The 16,179-nt window shown below is 51.0% G+C and overlaps 1 protein-coding gene across 5 annotated transcripts; it reads left to right on the top strand.

Annotated features, from left to right (window-relative positions):
- Nucleotides 1-549: 549 nt before the first annotated feature.
- On the top strand, nt 550-16,144 carry COQ8B (coenzyme Q8B; the record flags this gene model as incomplete). 5 transcript variants are annotated; one of them, XM_081273979.1, is made up of 15 exons in its annotated part: nt 550-744; nt 2,127-2,231; nt 2,440-2,559; nt 2,699-2,765; nt 4,373-4,450; nt 5,312-5,434; nt 5,573-5,658; nt 6,588-6,728; nt 6,813-6,894; nt 7,854-7,947; nt 11,240-11,381; nt 11,491-11,598; nt 12,508-12,573; nt 15,109-15,195; nt 15,839-16,144. In XM_081273979.1, the coding sequence occupies 14 exons, from the start codon at nt 2,130-2,132 to the stop codon at nt 16,139-16,141; spliced, it is 1,599 nt and encodes a 532-aa protein (XP_081130105.1). In that variant the 3' UTR covers nt 16,142-16,144. The 5 variants fall into 5 exon arrangements, with proteins under 5 accessions (XP_081130105.1, XP_081130106.1, XP_081130108.1 ...); XM_081273980.1 differs by lacking the exon at nt 550-744 and adding an exon at nt 1,524-1,642; XM_081273982.1 differs by lacking the exon at nt 550-744 and adding an exon at nt 1,530-1,564 and having other exon boundaries at nt 15,968-16,144.
- Between the last annotated feature and the right edge of the window lie 35 nt (nt 16,145-16,179).

Below are 16,179 nucleotides of genomic sequence, written 5' to 3' on the forward strand. Positions count from 1 at the left end.
CAAAAACTTGGGGATTTCACAGACGTGGGTTCGAGACCCGCCTCCGTGACTTAAACGCTCCATTGAATTTTCCGTAAGAAATCTCACGCATAAAAAGCACTTGTTCTGTACCAGGCCCTGACATTATTTCACTGCTTTTCTCTGTCGCTAAAACTAAGTAGGAAGGGATGCCCAGTTGACAAATGAGGAAGCTGAGGCTCAGAGTTCTGCCAGTTTCTAGTCTTTTTTAGCCCCAGAGCTATTTGGTATGACCTCATGTACGTGAAGCATGTGGTGTCAGACTTGGCACTGTCAGCTACGGCCCTGTAGGGTTAGTTGTAGTTGTCATTGGTGTTTTTTACATAGTTTGCCCCCAAAGGTGAACTGCCCCCAGTTCCTGAGTCAGATCCTCACTATTAGAGGGGGACAGGAGGTAGTTTCAGTCTTGAAATTGAGTCACCCTGGGGAGGAACAATGGGCATAGACCCAAGGCTCTAGAATGAGTCATCTCTTTACAGACCAATGAAAAGTCAGAGGCGGGATCCCACCTGGTACATGATACACGTTGGGGAATTGAGGTCCAGAGCGGGAGCAGGGTTCTTCTGAGGTCACACAGCAGAGGGGATAGAGACAGGGAGGCCTGATTCCCGACAAAGACGGTTGGATGGGAGAGCCAATTGCTGTGGGAGACACATCGGCATTCCCCCTTCTCCCAGTGGGAGACGCCCCCGCCAGCTGTTTCTATTCCAGACAGTGAGAAGAGGGGTGAGTCAGCCCCCAGCGCGCGCGCGCGCGCGCGCACACACACACACACACACACACACACACACACACGCAGATGGACTGGGAGCTGATTTTCTGGGACGCCAAGTTTCCTGACTCAGCACTGGGAATCTTGGCTGAGTGTGTTCTGGGAAATGTCAGGCCTACAGGAAACAGAGGACTCCCACTCGCGCCATCCCGCGGGTGGGTGGGGAGCAGAGAGAGCAGGGTGTGTGAGGGAACAGAGGCTCAGTGTGCAAGTGAGGGGGTTTATGTACACGGCAGAATTGAGGTTGTGAGTTGGAGACATTTGGCGAGCAAGGCAGAGGATTTATAAGCTCACGGAAGGAGGATGGGTGCCAGGATGTGGGTGTTTGTGCAAAGTGGAGGGGCTCTATGTACAGGAAAATGTTTGCTTGGTAGAAATGCCTTTCAAAGGAGGGACGTTGAGTCTGCCAGGAGGAAAAATAAGAAGGGAGGTTGGCAAGATGTTTCAGCAAAGAGGCGTGACGTTTGTAAGGAAACGTGATATTTCCAAGAAAGACAGTATAGGGAACTGAAAGGTCCGCCGCTTATAAGGCACTTTTAAGTGGGTGGAAAGGTAAAAGGACTGGTGAGCGCCCAACAGCGCCCCGCAATCCCCGTTAGCCCAACGCCTGGGTCCCGCCCCTAGCCCCGCCTCCTGCGCACAGCGGGATGCGCTTCGTGCCTGTCAGCAATTCACTGTTTCGCCATTGGCTAACTGACCGGAGGGGGCGGGCGTGCAGATGTTCCCGGAAGCAGAGCAGGCCCCATGCGTCTCGGGCCTGGAGCTGAACCGTTGGTGCTTAGCAACTGGGGGAGGTGCCCAGTAACGCGGTGGGGGGACTCGGGAGGAATTGTGGGTGCCTAGCAACAGGGGGTAAGGTGGTGCCTAGCAACGAGGGGCTCAGAAAGGTAGAGAGGTAGCCCTGGAGGATCTGTGGGTGTCTAGCAACGGGGGAGGACCCTAGCAACAGCGGGGGTGGGAAGGCACCAGGGGAGAACTTTGGGTTCCTGCCAACCAGCGGGGGTAACCAGGAGAAACTGTGGGCATCTATTAGCAAAGGAGGAGGTCTTTGGTAGATGGCAGTCTTAGAGAAGGTGGACACGGGAATGTGGGGGGGGCCTGCAAAGAAGGGCAAAGCCGAGAGGCCAGTCCAAGAACTCTTATATATAATCCATCCTCTTGATCCGAGTTCAAAGCCAGCCTCAGCAACTTACCAAGGCCCTAAGCAATTCATTGAGACCCTGTCTTTAAATAAAATACAAAAAAGGGCTGGGGGTGTGGTTCAGTGGTTAAGGGCTCCTGGATTCAATCCCTGGTACCAATAATAATAATAATAATCCCTCCTCTTGTCTCTTAGGCAATGTGGCTAGAGGTGGTTGGTGTACTGCATGGGACCTGTGGACAACTGGGCCGGACTGTTGGTCTGCCTTGTTGGGGCCGGGTGCCTAGGCCCCACTGGTGGGTAAGAGACTGGAGAGATGGTCCCCAGGGGGAGGGGGCCTGAGGAGGGTTCAAGAGGTAAAAGAATAGGGAGGAGGACTGAGGGTGGCTCAGTGGTAGAGTGCTTGCCCCAGCACTCCAAAAAAGTAAAAACAAAACAGGGAAGGGACCCAAAGGTCCAGGCAGACCCTATGTCCTCCACTTCTTACCAAAGTCCACATCTCTTGCAGGGACCATGTAGGGGTCCTTGGGCCCAAAAGTTTCATCAGGATGGGCCTGGAAGAGGCCTGCGCGAGGAGGATATTCGCAGAGCACGGGAGGCCCGTCTCAGAAAGACACCCCAGCCCCAGGTACCATTGCCCCTCATCCTGTAACACCCATGAAGGCTGCTGGCTCCCTGATCTTGAGAACATGGTTGGTGGCAGGTTGGGTGGACTTCCCCAGCTCTGCAGCCACCTTCTCACCCTCAGACCTTTCTCCATTTCCCAGCTGAGCAATCGCTCTCAAGAACGCAAGGTACCTGTCTCCCGCATCAGTCGACTGGCGAGCTTTGGTGGTAGGTGTGACTTTTGGGGATCTGGATATGACTTAGATCAGAAGAATGAAGAAAGGGAAAGGTGAATCAGAAATGAAGAGGACAGAGAGACAGGGAAAGAATGACAAAGACCAAGGCCTTCAAGCCAAGAGAAATAGAGGAATGTAAATGATGGTAATATTTATTGAGAACCTTTAATGTACAAGGTCCCCTACACAGTGAACTCCTGTACTGAGTTGATGAGTAATTTATTTCCATTCCATAGATGAGGAAATAGCAGCTAAGAGAGGAGATTGCCTTGACTCTGGGTCATGCTACAGGGTTGTTCAAACCTGCACAAAATAATTTAGTGGGTTGCAACTAACATTCTTTAAAAAGAATAAAGCCAGGCATGGTGGTTCATGCCTTTAGTCCCAGCTAATTGGGAGGCTGAGGTGGGAGGATCGCTTCTCTCTCTTTCTCTCCCTCCCTCCCCCTCCCTCCCTCTCTCTCTCTCTCTCTCTCTCACACACACACACACACACACACACACACACATAAGTAAAGGCCAGGTGAGGTTACACACACTGTAATCCCAGCAATTTGGGAATCTGGAGCAGGAGGATCACAATTTTAAGGCTAGCCTCAGCAATTTAGCAAGATCCTGTCTTAAAATACAAAATAAAAAGGGCTGGGGGTAGAGCTCAGTGATAGAGTGTCCCTGTGTTCAATTCCCAGTACTGGGAGAAAAAAAAAATTCAGTTGAAAAAGGCAGTCAAGTGCACTGATTAGAGTTTTGGCACCAGGCTACCGACGGTTCCAATGGGTGACTCTTCTGCATCCTCACCTTGTCACTTTGAGCAAGTTACTTAACTTCTCTGAGCTTCAATTCCCTTTTCTGTAAAACAGAAGTTTTTCTGTAAAACATTTTTCCAGAGGTGAGAGGATGAAATGATTTAATGCATATGAGGTACTGAAAACAGTACTTGGTGTGTAGCAAGCACTCAGAAAATGCCAGCCGCAATGATTTACAGTAATGGTGACAGTTAAAGAGGCACGGATTCAAGATGTCATGTAGATAAGGAGAGGAAGCAGAAGAAATCAGAGCTGGAGAGAGAACATGAAAGGGAGGAACAGAGAAGAGACCTAGAAAGATGTGGAGGAAGGGGTAGAGATGGAGAAATAACTGCCACAGTAAAGGGGAGAGAAACGTGAAGAGGTGTGGGCGATGAAACAGGAGTCGCCTCATTCCAGGGCATTCTTAACCCTAGGTGAACACTAGAATCAGCTGGGGTGCTTAAAAAACTGCAAATTCCCAGGCCGCATCTCAGACCAGTTTAATCAGAATCTCAGGGGTAGGTAAATCTGGGCCTCCAATGTACAAAAACCCTGCAGATGACTCTGATGTGCAGTCAGGGCTCCCAGTTGCTAGGAGGGAGGTAGAGACTTGGCAGAGAAGGATAAAAGAAAGGGAGAGCACCACCTAGAAGGCATACCCGAGCAAAGAGAGAGTCAGAACCTCAGTTGGAGACAGAGATGCAGAGAGCTCAATAAAGGGTTGGGAGACAAGCATTCAAGAGAGACCTACAGCAGAGAGGTAGGGGAGGCCTCAGGCAAGCAGGCACTATGGCTCCTTTCTCCCTGTCCAGGACTGGCCGTGAGCTTGGGGCTAGGAGCACTGGCCGAGGTAGCCAAGAAGTCCCTGCCAGGAGGACATCAGCAGTCAGGTGAGTGAGCCATACTGCCTGGGTTCAGGTCCTTGCTAAGTGACCTGGGGTAAGTGGTGCCACCCCTGAGCTGCAATTTCCTCCTCTGAAAATGAGGGTCAAGATAATATTCTTCTCTCATAGGGTCATTGTGCTCAGAACAGGGCTAAAGCCACAGTTAGGGCTTTGATAAATAGGAGCACACCATCCAAGAAAAGGTGTTAGCCATTGGGAGTTCCTAACTTTAAGCAGGAGAGAAAAGCTGAAAAGAGTAGGAGTGCCTGTTGGGTCTGTGGAACTAGATGTATAGCATTTTTGGGTGAGATGCCTCAACAAGTCAGGGCCCTGAAACAAAAGCGAGGGTACATATTCAGTTTAGAACAAGACTGAAGCCAGGTGTGGTGGTACACGCGTCTAATCCCAGCAATTTAGGAGGCTGAGGCAGGAGGATTAAAAGTTCCAGGCTAGCCTCCACAATTTAGCAAGCCTCTATCTCAAAATACAGTATAATAAAGGTCTGGGGATGTAAGTCAGTGGTACAATGCTCTTGGATTCAATTCCCAGTATCACAGAAAAACAAAAGAAAACAATACCAATATAATCAGACAGTGTACTCTCACGTGTCTGGCTTCTTTTGTGAGAGGTGTCTGTGAGCGTCTAGGAGGGGAAGCACATTGAGTTTAGGCATGTGCCTTATTAGAAATGTCCCAACTATTTTCCAGAAGCCAAGCCAGCACCCTCCCATAAGCAGTGTAACCTGTCTTTGTGAGCACTTGGTATCTCCATAATAATAAATTCATATTAGCTGTTCTAATAACCATGTGCTGTGCTTATTGATTATTTTTTTGATTGTGATACTAATGGTTGTTCTCTCCTCCCCAGAGGGCGGCTCCAAGCTGGGCTCCAGCCCTTTCCTGTCAGAGGCCAACGCTGAACGGATCGTGCAGACCTTGTGTACAGTCCGGGGGGCTGCCCTCAAGGTTGGCCAAATGCTCAGCATCCAGGGTACAGCTTGACTGGCAGCTCCCGACCCCTGACTTGACCTCCACCCCATCCCCACCCACCAACAAGCCCAAATTCAGATACTCACATGGACCCCTCCTCCTCTCTCCTCACTGTCCTCTGGTCCTGCTGTCTCCCAAGACAACAGCTTCATCAGCCCCCAGCTGCAGCGCATTTTTGAGCGAGTCCGCCAGAGTGCTGACTTCATGCCCCGCTGGCAGATGCTGGTGAGTGCCTGTGGGAGGGGCTGGCAAGGGGGCTCGATGCCCAGCACACACCTGCCCCTCCCTTAATTGCCCTACCTCTGTCCCTGGGCCTCAGTCTCTCCATATGTAAAATGGGTGTCACCAAAGTACACACCTCATACACACACCATTGTGATTAGGTGAGAGGATGCAGAGCACTTTATTCAGTCCCAGGCGAGACGCAGCACTGTCAAGGCAGCAAAGCACAATAGTTAGGGTTCAGAGCCCATCTCTGCCAGTCACACATGTGCTTTGATCTCTCTGTGCCTCAGTTTACCTTATCTGGGAAATAACAATAGTGATAGGCACACCTGTGTCATGGGGTTACGTAAATTAGTATGTAATTTGTATACTAGAGCACTTAGAACTACCCCATCACACCCTGAGTGGTAGACAAGTTTTAGCTGTGATTATTACTTTTTTTTTGTAATGAAATATCTGTAGCTAGGCTGGCATAGTCTATTGTGCCACCTGACACTGAGTCAGTGCCCAGGGCACGGGCTGTTCTGTGGACTCCAGAGTCTAACTGTTGCAATCTTCAGTCTCTGTTCTGGTCACTACTGTGCGATCCTTGGTAGCTGTTGCCTCTCTGAATAGGACTTGGCCCACAGGATGCTCTTCTTGATCATGTTAATATTCAGGTAATAATATATAGTTAGGAGTATAATAAAGGATTATTATCAATCTTAACTAAAATCAAAGCGATTCCCAAAACTACCTGCACAGCTCAGGAAGTGTGGGCTCAGGAGAGCAGCTGGGCAGGCTTCTCTCTGAGCTTCAGTTTCCACACCTGCACGGAGGGGTAGCAGCCAAGAGCTTCCCCAAGGTTGTGAATACACCAGGCCCTCAGCATGGCGAGTGACCTCAGCCACCCAGAAATGTGAAATGATTGTTTTGACCACTCCCCACAGAGAGTTCTCGAAGAGGAGCTGGGCAAGGATTGGCAGGCCAAGGTGGCCTCCCTGGAGGAGGTACCCTTTGCTGCTGCCTCAATCGGGCAAGTGCACCGGGGTTTGCTGAGGGATGGGACAGAGGTGGCTGTGAAGATCCAGGTGAGTGGGGAGGCTGGGCAGGGTGGGGCGGTCACCCTGCTGTCCCAGAGCAGTGACTGCCAATCCCCCTTCCTCCCCTCGCAGTACCCAGGTGTTGCCCAGAGCATCCAGAGTGATGTGCAGAACCTGCTGGCTGTGCTCAAGATGAGCACTGCCCTGCCAGAGGGTGAGGCGCCCACTGTGTCCCTGACCAAGGGAGAGATGCCCAAAGAGAGAAAGCGGGGCTGGCCAGAGGGCGAGCACGGGGAGGGTGGGGGTGTGGTGTGCACACTAGTGTGTAAGCAACAGGAAGGAGGATGCTGAGCAGGGAGAGTCCAGAGAGCAGAGTATGTGGCACAGCCACGAAGAGACGAAGCCCGGACCAAAATCCCAGAAATACACAGGGTGATCAGTGTGGGGAAACCAGCTGTAGGCACAGAAAAGCCGCAGAAGCAGAAAGGGAGAGCGAGCGGGACAGCTTGTTGTTGGAGCACAGGAGATGGTGCCTGCAGAAGACGGAGCAGGAGGCTCGTGTGAGAGAGGGAGTGCAGGAGGCAGGCCTAGAAGGGAGAGGCAAGGAGAAATGTGGGAGTGTGAGCACAGTGCACTGTGGGACCGTGGAGGAGCTTCCGTGGAGTTGGGGTGTGCATGGGCACATTTTGTACCCAGGGGAGACCACAAGTGGTGCGGTGGCACATGCCACTCTGGAGGCTGAGACAGGAGGATTGCAAGTTTGAGGCCAACCTGGGCAACTTAGTGAGACCCAGTTTCAAAATAAAAAGGACTGGGGATGTAGCGCAGAGGTAAGTGCCCCTGGGTTCAATCTGCAAAAAAAGGTTATGACTTAATGAGAGAGCATTTGCCTATTTTGTGCCAGGAACAAGGCCTTGGGTTTTTTCTGCGGAGCACATGCGCGCGCGCGCGCACACACACACACACACAGACCACAATTGTGGGAAAGATAGGAAAAAAGTGCCCAGAAAGTGATGTAGATGAAAGATCTGGGATAGAAGGTGTGAGGGACAGAGAGAGGGACAGAGGGAGGGTGGCATAACTAGCCAGGGAAGGCACCTGTTCTGGGAGCCCCAGGGCTCAGGCAGGGGACACAGGCTGTGGCCTTTCCTGACTGACATGGCTGCCTCTCAGGCCTGTTTGCCGAGCAGAGCTTACAGGCCCTGCAGCAGGAGCTGACGTGGGAGTGTGACTACCGTCGGGAGGCGGCTTGTGCCCAGAACTTCAGGTGAGCTGACTCCTCTGAAGGCCCCAAGGGCCCCTTCCCTCCATCCTTTTTCCTTCCTTTATTCCTGCCCAACATGAGCCAGAAATGGATGTCCCCCAGCCTCTGGTAGCTGGAGCCCTGGGGTTTGACCAGCAAACTCTTTTTCTTTTTCTTCTATTGCTCCTTCACGTGTTCCCTTGTGTCCTCTGTGAGTGTGAACAGATCACTTCTCGCTGAGTGTCAGGATGTGGATCCACTGTGGTCTGACATAGGTACTTAACATACCCACTAGACTACCAAAGTTTTCTTGTTTGTTTTTGGTACTGGAGATTAAACCCAGGAGTGCTTTACCACTGAGCCATGTCCCCTGCCACCCCCTCTTTTAATTTTGAGTTAAGTTGCTAAATTGCTGAGGGCCTCGCTACATTGCTAAGGTAGGCCTCGAACTTGTGATTCTCTTGCCTCAGCCTCCTGGGTCACTGAGATTGCAGGTGTGTGCCATGGCTTCTCGCTGGACTGACCAAAATTGAACCATTTGGCAGCATCAACATTGGAGAGGATTGGACTTCAGAGCCTCCCTTACCCACTGTGGGCAGGAGGAGATATTGATACAAGCATTTTGTTTTCATTTTTGGACAAGGGATTGAACCCAGGGCATTTTACCCCAGAGCCCTTACTACATCCCCAGTCCTTTTTGTTTGTGTGGTGCTGGGGATTGAACCCAGGGCCTTGTGAATGCAAGGTGAGCACTCTACCAACTGAGCTCTATCACTAGCCCAATCCCCAGCCCTTTTTATTTTGTATTTTGAGGCAGAGCATTGTTAAGTTGCTAAGTCTGACCTCAAGTTTGCAGTCCTCCTATCTCAGCCTCCCAGATCACTGAGATAGAGGTGTGCACCCTGCTTGAAACAGCCATTTTGGAGAACACTTTGGCACCATCCAATAAACCTTTGTATTCACACCTTCAACCTAGCTATTGCTTCTTCTGGAATACTATAGGGATATTCATGCCAATTTACACTATCAGACTTTTCTAGAACGCTTAGAGCAGCATAGTTTCTAAGTTCCCCACTATCAGACTTTTCCAGAACACTTAGAGCAGCATAGTTTCTAAGATTCCCAAACTGGAAACAATCCAAATATTGAATCTATTCAGCAGGGCAGATAAACAAATTATGATGTATTCATCAGTGGCATAGATAACAGTGAACATGAACAAACTACAGTTATATAGGACAGTGTGGCTATATTTTGGAAGTTGGTAATGTGCAACAATTAATGACACCCCCCCACACACACAGAGTGGGGCTCACACATTTACTGAAGGTCTACAATGTACCAAGCTTAGTAGGCAGGAGTCAGCAGAAGGCAGTGTTTTGGGACATAAAAAGGGCTGGGGATGTGGCACAGAGGTAAAGTTCCTCTGGGTTCAATCCCCAGGACCAAAAAAAAAAAAAAAAAAATGGACTTGTGCTGATTAAGTGCTCAGCACAGGGCCTGGCTCTTCAGAAGTGGTTCAAATATCAGAAATCTTACAAACAAGAACACACATATCAGCTTGAAGCAGGGCCTTGAAGATGGGCATGCAAAGCAGGAGGAGGAGGCAGAGCACACCCCTGTGGGATCTGAGAATACCCTTCTCCCACAGGATTCCCCAGGGCCCTTAGGGGAAAAATCCACCTCATTCCCCTGGCCTCTGCCCATCTGCCTGGTCCTTCCTCACTCTCCACCAAACCACGTGTCCTCAGTGAGAGGCTTCACTCATATTTGCCTCCCAACTCTTAATTTGACACACTTTTCTCAATCTATAGTTGTCTTTTAGAGTGCGAGCTCTGGTTGGGCAGGCCAGCGCTGGCTCAGTCACTGATCTTCCCCCAGCACTGGGCAGCACAAAAGCAGAGAAGGATTCCTTCCCTTTATTTACCAATGTTCAGAGTGCAGCCCGACCTCACATCCACAGGGGACATATTCCAAGACCCCCAGTGGATGCTTGAAACTGGATAGTCCCAAACCCTACATCAGCTGTGTACACCTATGGTAAAGTCTAGCTTAGGCGCAGCACTTTCTGAAGCAACATGGAGCCATGAATCAAAACACTCTATTCAAATCTTCCACCCACAAATTTATGCCTTTTCTATCTTAACTAACTACTTATCATGCACTGTGGCCACAACTTTTACAGTTTGAGGTGTTACAGCAAAACTAACATGAATTTCTTTTTTCTTCTTCACAGTTTCACAGATTTGATCTTACCATAGATCTTAGCAATTTCAACCTACGATTTTTTTTCTTTCCTTATTAAGTCAAGAGCTTTTGGCTCAGAGAAAAGCACTTTATACTTATCTTTGGCATATCTGAAATGCCATTATCACTCCTGCTTTGGGGCCATTGTTAAGTGTTACTTGAACATAAGCACTGTGATACCATGAAAATCAATCTGATAACTGAGATGGTTACTAAGTGACTAACGGGCGGGTAGTATATACAGTGTGTATATCCTAGACAAGATGATGATTCATGTCCCAGGCAGGATGGAGTGAGATTTTATCACACTAATCAGAATGGTATGCAGTTTGAAACTTGTGAATTGTTTACTTATGGAATTTTTCATTCAGACCATAGTTGACTGCAAGTAACTGAAACCTTGGGAAATTAAACCACAAATTAAGGAGGGACTCCTGCCAGTTGGGGTGGTGCACACCTGTAATCCCAGCAACTCTGGAGGCTGAGACCTGAGGATTGCAAATTCCAGGCCAGCCTGGGCAACTTAACGAGACTTTGTATCAAAATTGAAAAAAAGGACTGGGATATGGCTCAGTAGAAGATTGTCCCTGGGTTCAATCCCCTAGTACCACCAAAAAACATTAGGGGGCACTCCTGTAGTTACTCTTAAGGAATGACCTATGAGTATCACTAAAGATACTCAGTGGTCTTAGAAGATAGATATACAGTGACGATCTTGGGGATGAATTAATAAAATGATTTTTAAATAGTAGTGCATAAGCTAAATACACTGAGTTTATCCTGGGACAACCAGAAGTCAGAGAAGGGTTTCCAGTAGGGAAGTGGTAGATGATCTCCAGCAATACCCGGTTAAAAGACAAGCTATTAGGCTACAGAGGTATTTGCTAAATGTCAGTCTGGTCAGGTATTGGCTGTCACCCAGGGCAGACCAAGGCCAGAGTAGCCCAGGAGAGAAGGAAAAGCTTAGAGAAGAGCTTCATGAAGGACATCTCGGAGGCCTGCTCAAACCAGGCCTCAGGGTCCTGGGCAAAAAAAAAAAACTTCATTCCTTCCCTTCCTCCTGCCATAGGCAGCTGTTGGCAGATGACCCCTTCTTCCGGGTGCCAGCTGTGGTTAAGGAGCTGTGCACGAGGCGGGTGCTGGGCATGGAGCTGGCCGGAGGTGTCCCTCTGGATCAGTGCCAGGGACTGAGTCAGGATGTCCGGAACCAGGTAATTGCCTTGTGGGGCAGTAGGGAGGGCCAGGCCCTCGCTCCCTCTTCAGGCCAGGGAGGACTTTGCACAGGGTCACATCCGTTGAGGTGTCTTCTCCCTACCCCAGATCTGCTTCCAGCTCCTGAGGCTGTGTCTGCAGGAGCTGTTTGAGTTCAGATTCATGCAGACGGACCCCAACTGGGCCAACTTCCTGTATGATGCCTCCAGCCACCAGGTTGGTTCCTTCTGGTGAGAGTGGGGGTACATTAGCTGCCATCACAAATATTCCCTGGTATTTCAGCCAATGAACACACTTGTAGTTCATTGCTCACGCAGCAGGCTGGGATGGTCCTTCTGAGCACAGTGATTCAGGCCACGCTTCTCCCCTTTTGTGGCCGTGCCTTCTGCTAGGCCTTGCCATGTTCTGCTTCCAGTGGAAGGAGGGGGTTGAGAGTCTAACCTCCTGCCTACCTGCCTTGGCCAAGTGACATGGCATTTCCTCTGCCATTCCATTGATGATGCCCTAGAGGAATTAGTGCCACAATGGGGAAGCAGAGTGACCACTAGGACACTAGTGGTGGTCAGGGTTGGAATGACGGGGACTAGGGAGGGAGATGTGGGACTCCAGGGATATGCCTGACCCAGCAAGGGGTAAGACAAGGTTTCATGAAGGAAGTGCCATTAATTCTGAGACCAGAGAGAGAAGAAGACAGCCATGCAGGGAGCAGGAGGGTATAAAAAGGCTTCAAGGTGAGAGTTTAGACCTGCAGGTTTTTTCTGTTTGTGAACACATCTTTGCTTTCACTAGAAGTTGCCCAGTTGACTCTCCAAAGTGGTCTGTCCCCAGAGGGATCTTTTCCAAATACAAATCTAGCCACAGTTTCCCTTCCTCAGGTCCCAGGGCCCTCCAGATCACGACTGAGCCCTTTACTGAACATCCTGTGGACCGAAAAAATAAAAAAATAAAAGTTACCATTCAGGGTGGCTTGGAAGTATGGAGTCCAGAGGCAAAGAGCCCTGGAGGCAGCTGGGCAGGGACCCTAGCAGGAGCCAGGAGGTCTGCGGGAGGGAGAGATGGGTCCTACCTGCCCCCATGGGGGTGTTGGTGGGCTCCAGTGTTCCTCTTACCACCCTTCATTCCCAGGTGACCTTGTTGGACTTTGGTGCAAGCCGAGAATTTGGGACAGAGTTCACAGATCATTATATTGAGGTGAGGAATTGCCCTGACCCTGGGGCCTCTGAAGGTTCAAGGTTCAACCCAGCCATTGAGGTAAAGGGGTAAGAAGGAGAAATAGAGGGTCTAGAATGAAGAAATAATGATACTATTAAGAGCAGCTATTTACCAAGCCCTTAATTTTACATCAGGCACTATTTTAAGGATTTTACGTAGTAGACTGATTAGAAACCATACAACAGTTCTATGATCAAGACCACTTTTAGCCCCGTTAGAGAGCTGGCTGAAGATACCAACAGACCTGGGAGTCACACTCAGATGGTCTGGGTTCAGAGCCCATGTTCCCAACCTGTACTTAGCCCCTCTTAGGAGAAGGGTCCATGATGGCCATCTGGTCCACACCCTCAGTGCCCAGCCTGCAGTCCCAGAACTCCCTGGTAGCCTGTGCCCCACATCTATGTTGCCTATCTCTTGCTGATGGTCAGTTTGTCTCAGAGGCCACACAGAACACCGTCTCATTAATTAGTTGAGATTGAACATTCAGCCTGGGTCTTGGAATCATCTAACCATCAATTCAAACATTTTCTGGCACCTTCTCTATGCTCAGGGATAATACTGGACACAATAGCCACCCAGGTCCAACTTAGGTCCCCATCTTCATAGAGTTTACTGTTCACTGACCAGACAGTAAGGACCCAAACGGATCAGGGCTGAGCTGGAGGAAGTGCAGAGAACTGTGGGTGCCCCAGAGGGGGAGTCTGACCTGCTATGGGGGAATCAGGGAAGGCTTCCTGGAGGAGGAGACTTTGGAATTGGAGACCTGGGGGATGAGGACAGCCAATCAGGAAGAGGCTGGGTATTCCAGATACACATATGCACAGTCAAGAGGCAGCAAAGCATAGCTCCACTGGGACAGTGCTTCTGGACATCAATGTGCAGGTAGCGATCCAGTTAAACCCTGGCGGTCCTGTGAAATGCAGCTTGTGGTCTGGATTTAGATGTAAGATGCTGCATCTCCCACAAGCTTCCAGATGGTGTCAATGTTGCCTGTACAGGGACTTCATTTTGCGTGGCAGGCCCTAGAGGACCAAAGGGAACTCAGGTCTGTGTTTGGCAAGAGGACCAAAGGGAACTCAGGTCTGTGTTTAAGTGTGGAGGCAAATTACTCCAGGTCTCAAGCCAGTTTTGCAGCTTATACTTTAGGCCTGTGCCCCGGGGAGCTGGGAGAGACTGAGCAGGAGGGCCACAGTCAGAATCGGAGAACTCCCACTAACAAGGGGTCTCTAAGACAGTGCTGTGAGCCCAGGAGGGTGGGGAGAGGGGCAGAGGAGCCACTGGGAGGGCTGCCTAATGGACAGTCCATGGGAACTGACCAGCTGGAAGTCAGGAGAGGGAGGTGACTGTGACCAGCCCATGGCACTGCCTTGGGAACTCCTGAGGCCACCCTTGAGCTGGTAAACACTCCCCCACCAGGCCTCTTGGGGCCCTCTCTGCTGGGCACTTGAGGCCCCAAGCCAAGGCCTCTCTGTGTAGTTGGAATATCCCGCTTCCCACCAACACCTGCCGCTGCCCCCCAGGCCTACTTAGCCTTTTCCAGTTTACAAAAGCCCTGTCACATGGGCCCCTGAAGACCAAGACCTGACAGATGGTCAGACAGGCATGGGCAAGGGGAGATGAGACAGAATAGAACAGCCAGATGAATCCCATGTTCCTCCTCCCTGCAAGAAAGCAACCCAGCAGGGGAGGGCTGAACCCAGGGTCCATCTTCTATACAGCAGGGACCCTCGCAGCCAGCTCCTAATAAGAAGACTAGCTCAGGAGCTGTATGATGCGTCCTCTGTGCAGGCACAGTGCTGAGCCAAGCATTGCATGGGGGGGGGGGGGGGGCGGCAGTCCTTGACGTCACAACAACCCCATGAGGAAGAAACTCCCCATCCCCATCTCAGGTGAGGAAGCAGAGGCCTAAGGGCAAAGTGGCCTCCAGGCAGAGCTGGGAGTGAGCCCAAGCAGGCTGGTCCTGGTGGGGCTGGGGGATTCTTGGCCTCCCTGTGTGAGCACATGGCTGGACAGGGCCTTAGCTTCACACACTGATTTGCTAAAGCAAGGTTCACCAAGGCAGCCTGAGTACCAGGCCCCACGTCCAGTGCAGCTACACCCAGCTGGGATCCCTGTGCCCACTGGGCTTAAAATCTAGTGCAAGAGATGTAGAGATGGCATCCTGGCAACCTTGGACACAGTTTGGGGTCACAGTCACATCCTCGTCCAGTTGTATTTGGACCCATGACACTCTCCCCTGTGCCATTTCATTATGGTGGCCTCCAGGCAGCTCTGCACTCCCAGCCAGATGCGCAGAACCCCTAATCAACTACCTGCCAGGCTCTAGAACAGTCTTGAAGGGGACACCGAAGGGCAGAATGGGGAGGGAGAAGCTTTCAGGTGAGAGGGAAGGCCCAGGAAGGTGAGAAAAGAGGTAGACCTTGGTTGGCCAGGCTGAACCAGTGGTACCTTTTCTCTAGAACTCCCTTAATCCCCCATTGGCCTCTGTTCCCTGCCCCACCCCCATCTTTCCAGGTGGTGAAGGCTGCTGCAGAGGGAAACCGAGACCAGGTCCTGCAGAAATCCCAGGACCTCAAATTCCTCACAGGATTTGAAACCAAGGTTGGGAGACATGGGAGTTACAGGGGGTTGGTGTCTGTTGGGGAACAAGTAATGGGGATCAGCCTGTCCCTACTGAGGAACTGGGGATGGTGGGGAGGGGAGGGGGTCTATCTTTCCTGGGGAGAATGGAGATTATATGTCTAGGGGACTGGACAACTTTAGGGGATGCCTATCGATATGGGGGGGGTCTGGGAAAGAGTGGAGGATGCAGCTGCCTGACTACTCGGGAACCCCTGGAAAACAAGTACCACCTATCTGTCCTGGGGTTACTGCTAATGCGTAATACAGGGCAGGAAATGGAGGGCTGCTTATTTAGGAGGCTCTGAGAAGAGGCCAGGACTGTTTGTTTAGAGTGGGGGGGGGCTGGGGTTGTGGCTCAGTGGTAGAGTGCTTGCCTAGCAGAGGTGAGGCACTGGGTTCAATTCTCAGCACCACATATAAATAAATAAATAAAGGTCAAGTAGAGTGAAAGTGGGCTGCTGCCTACTAGGGCTTTGGAAGGGGTGGAAGCTGCTTATTACTCTTGGGGGAGTTGGGGGCTTGTTTATACCTGAGACTGCAGGGAGTTGAGGTAGTCTCTTCTGGGATAAGTGAGCAGAAAGCACTGTGTCCATTTGGGTGCATCTGCTGTCCCCACTCCTAGGCATTCTCCGACGCCCATGTGGAGGCAGTGATGATCCTCGGGGAGCCCTTTGCTGCCCCGGGTCCCTATGATTTCGGGGCTGGGGACACTGCCCGCCGTATACAGGGTCTCATCCCTGTCCTGCTGCAGCACCGCCTGCGCCCACCACCGGAGGAGACCTACGCCCTGCATCGCAAACTGGCAGGGGCCTTTCTGGCCTGTGCCCGTCTCCACGCCCACATTGCCTGCCGGGACCTCTTCCAGGACACCTACCACCGATACTGGGCCAGTCGCCAGGCACAGCCACTGCCAGCAGCCTCCTGACCAGAGAGGCCCTCCGTGCAGACCCTATGACAGCCTCC

This window comes from Spermophilus citellus (assembly GCF_964194105.1).
Source record: "Spermophilus citellus genome assembly, chromosome: 18".
In the NCBI taxonomy this organism is placed as follows: domain Eukaryota; kingdom Metazoa; phylum Chordata; class Mammalia; order Rodentia; family Sciuridae; genus Spermophilus; species Spermophilus citellus.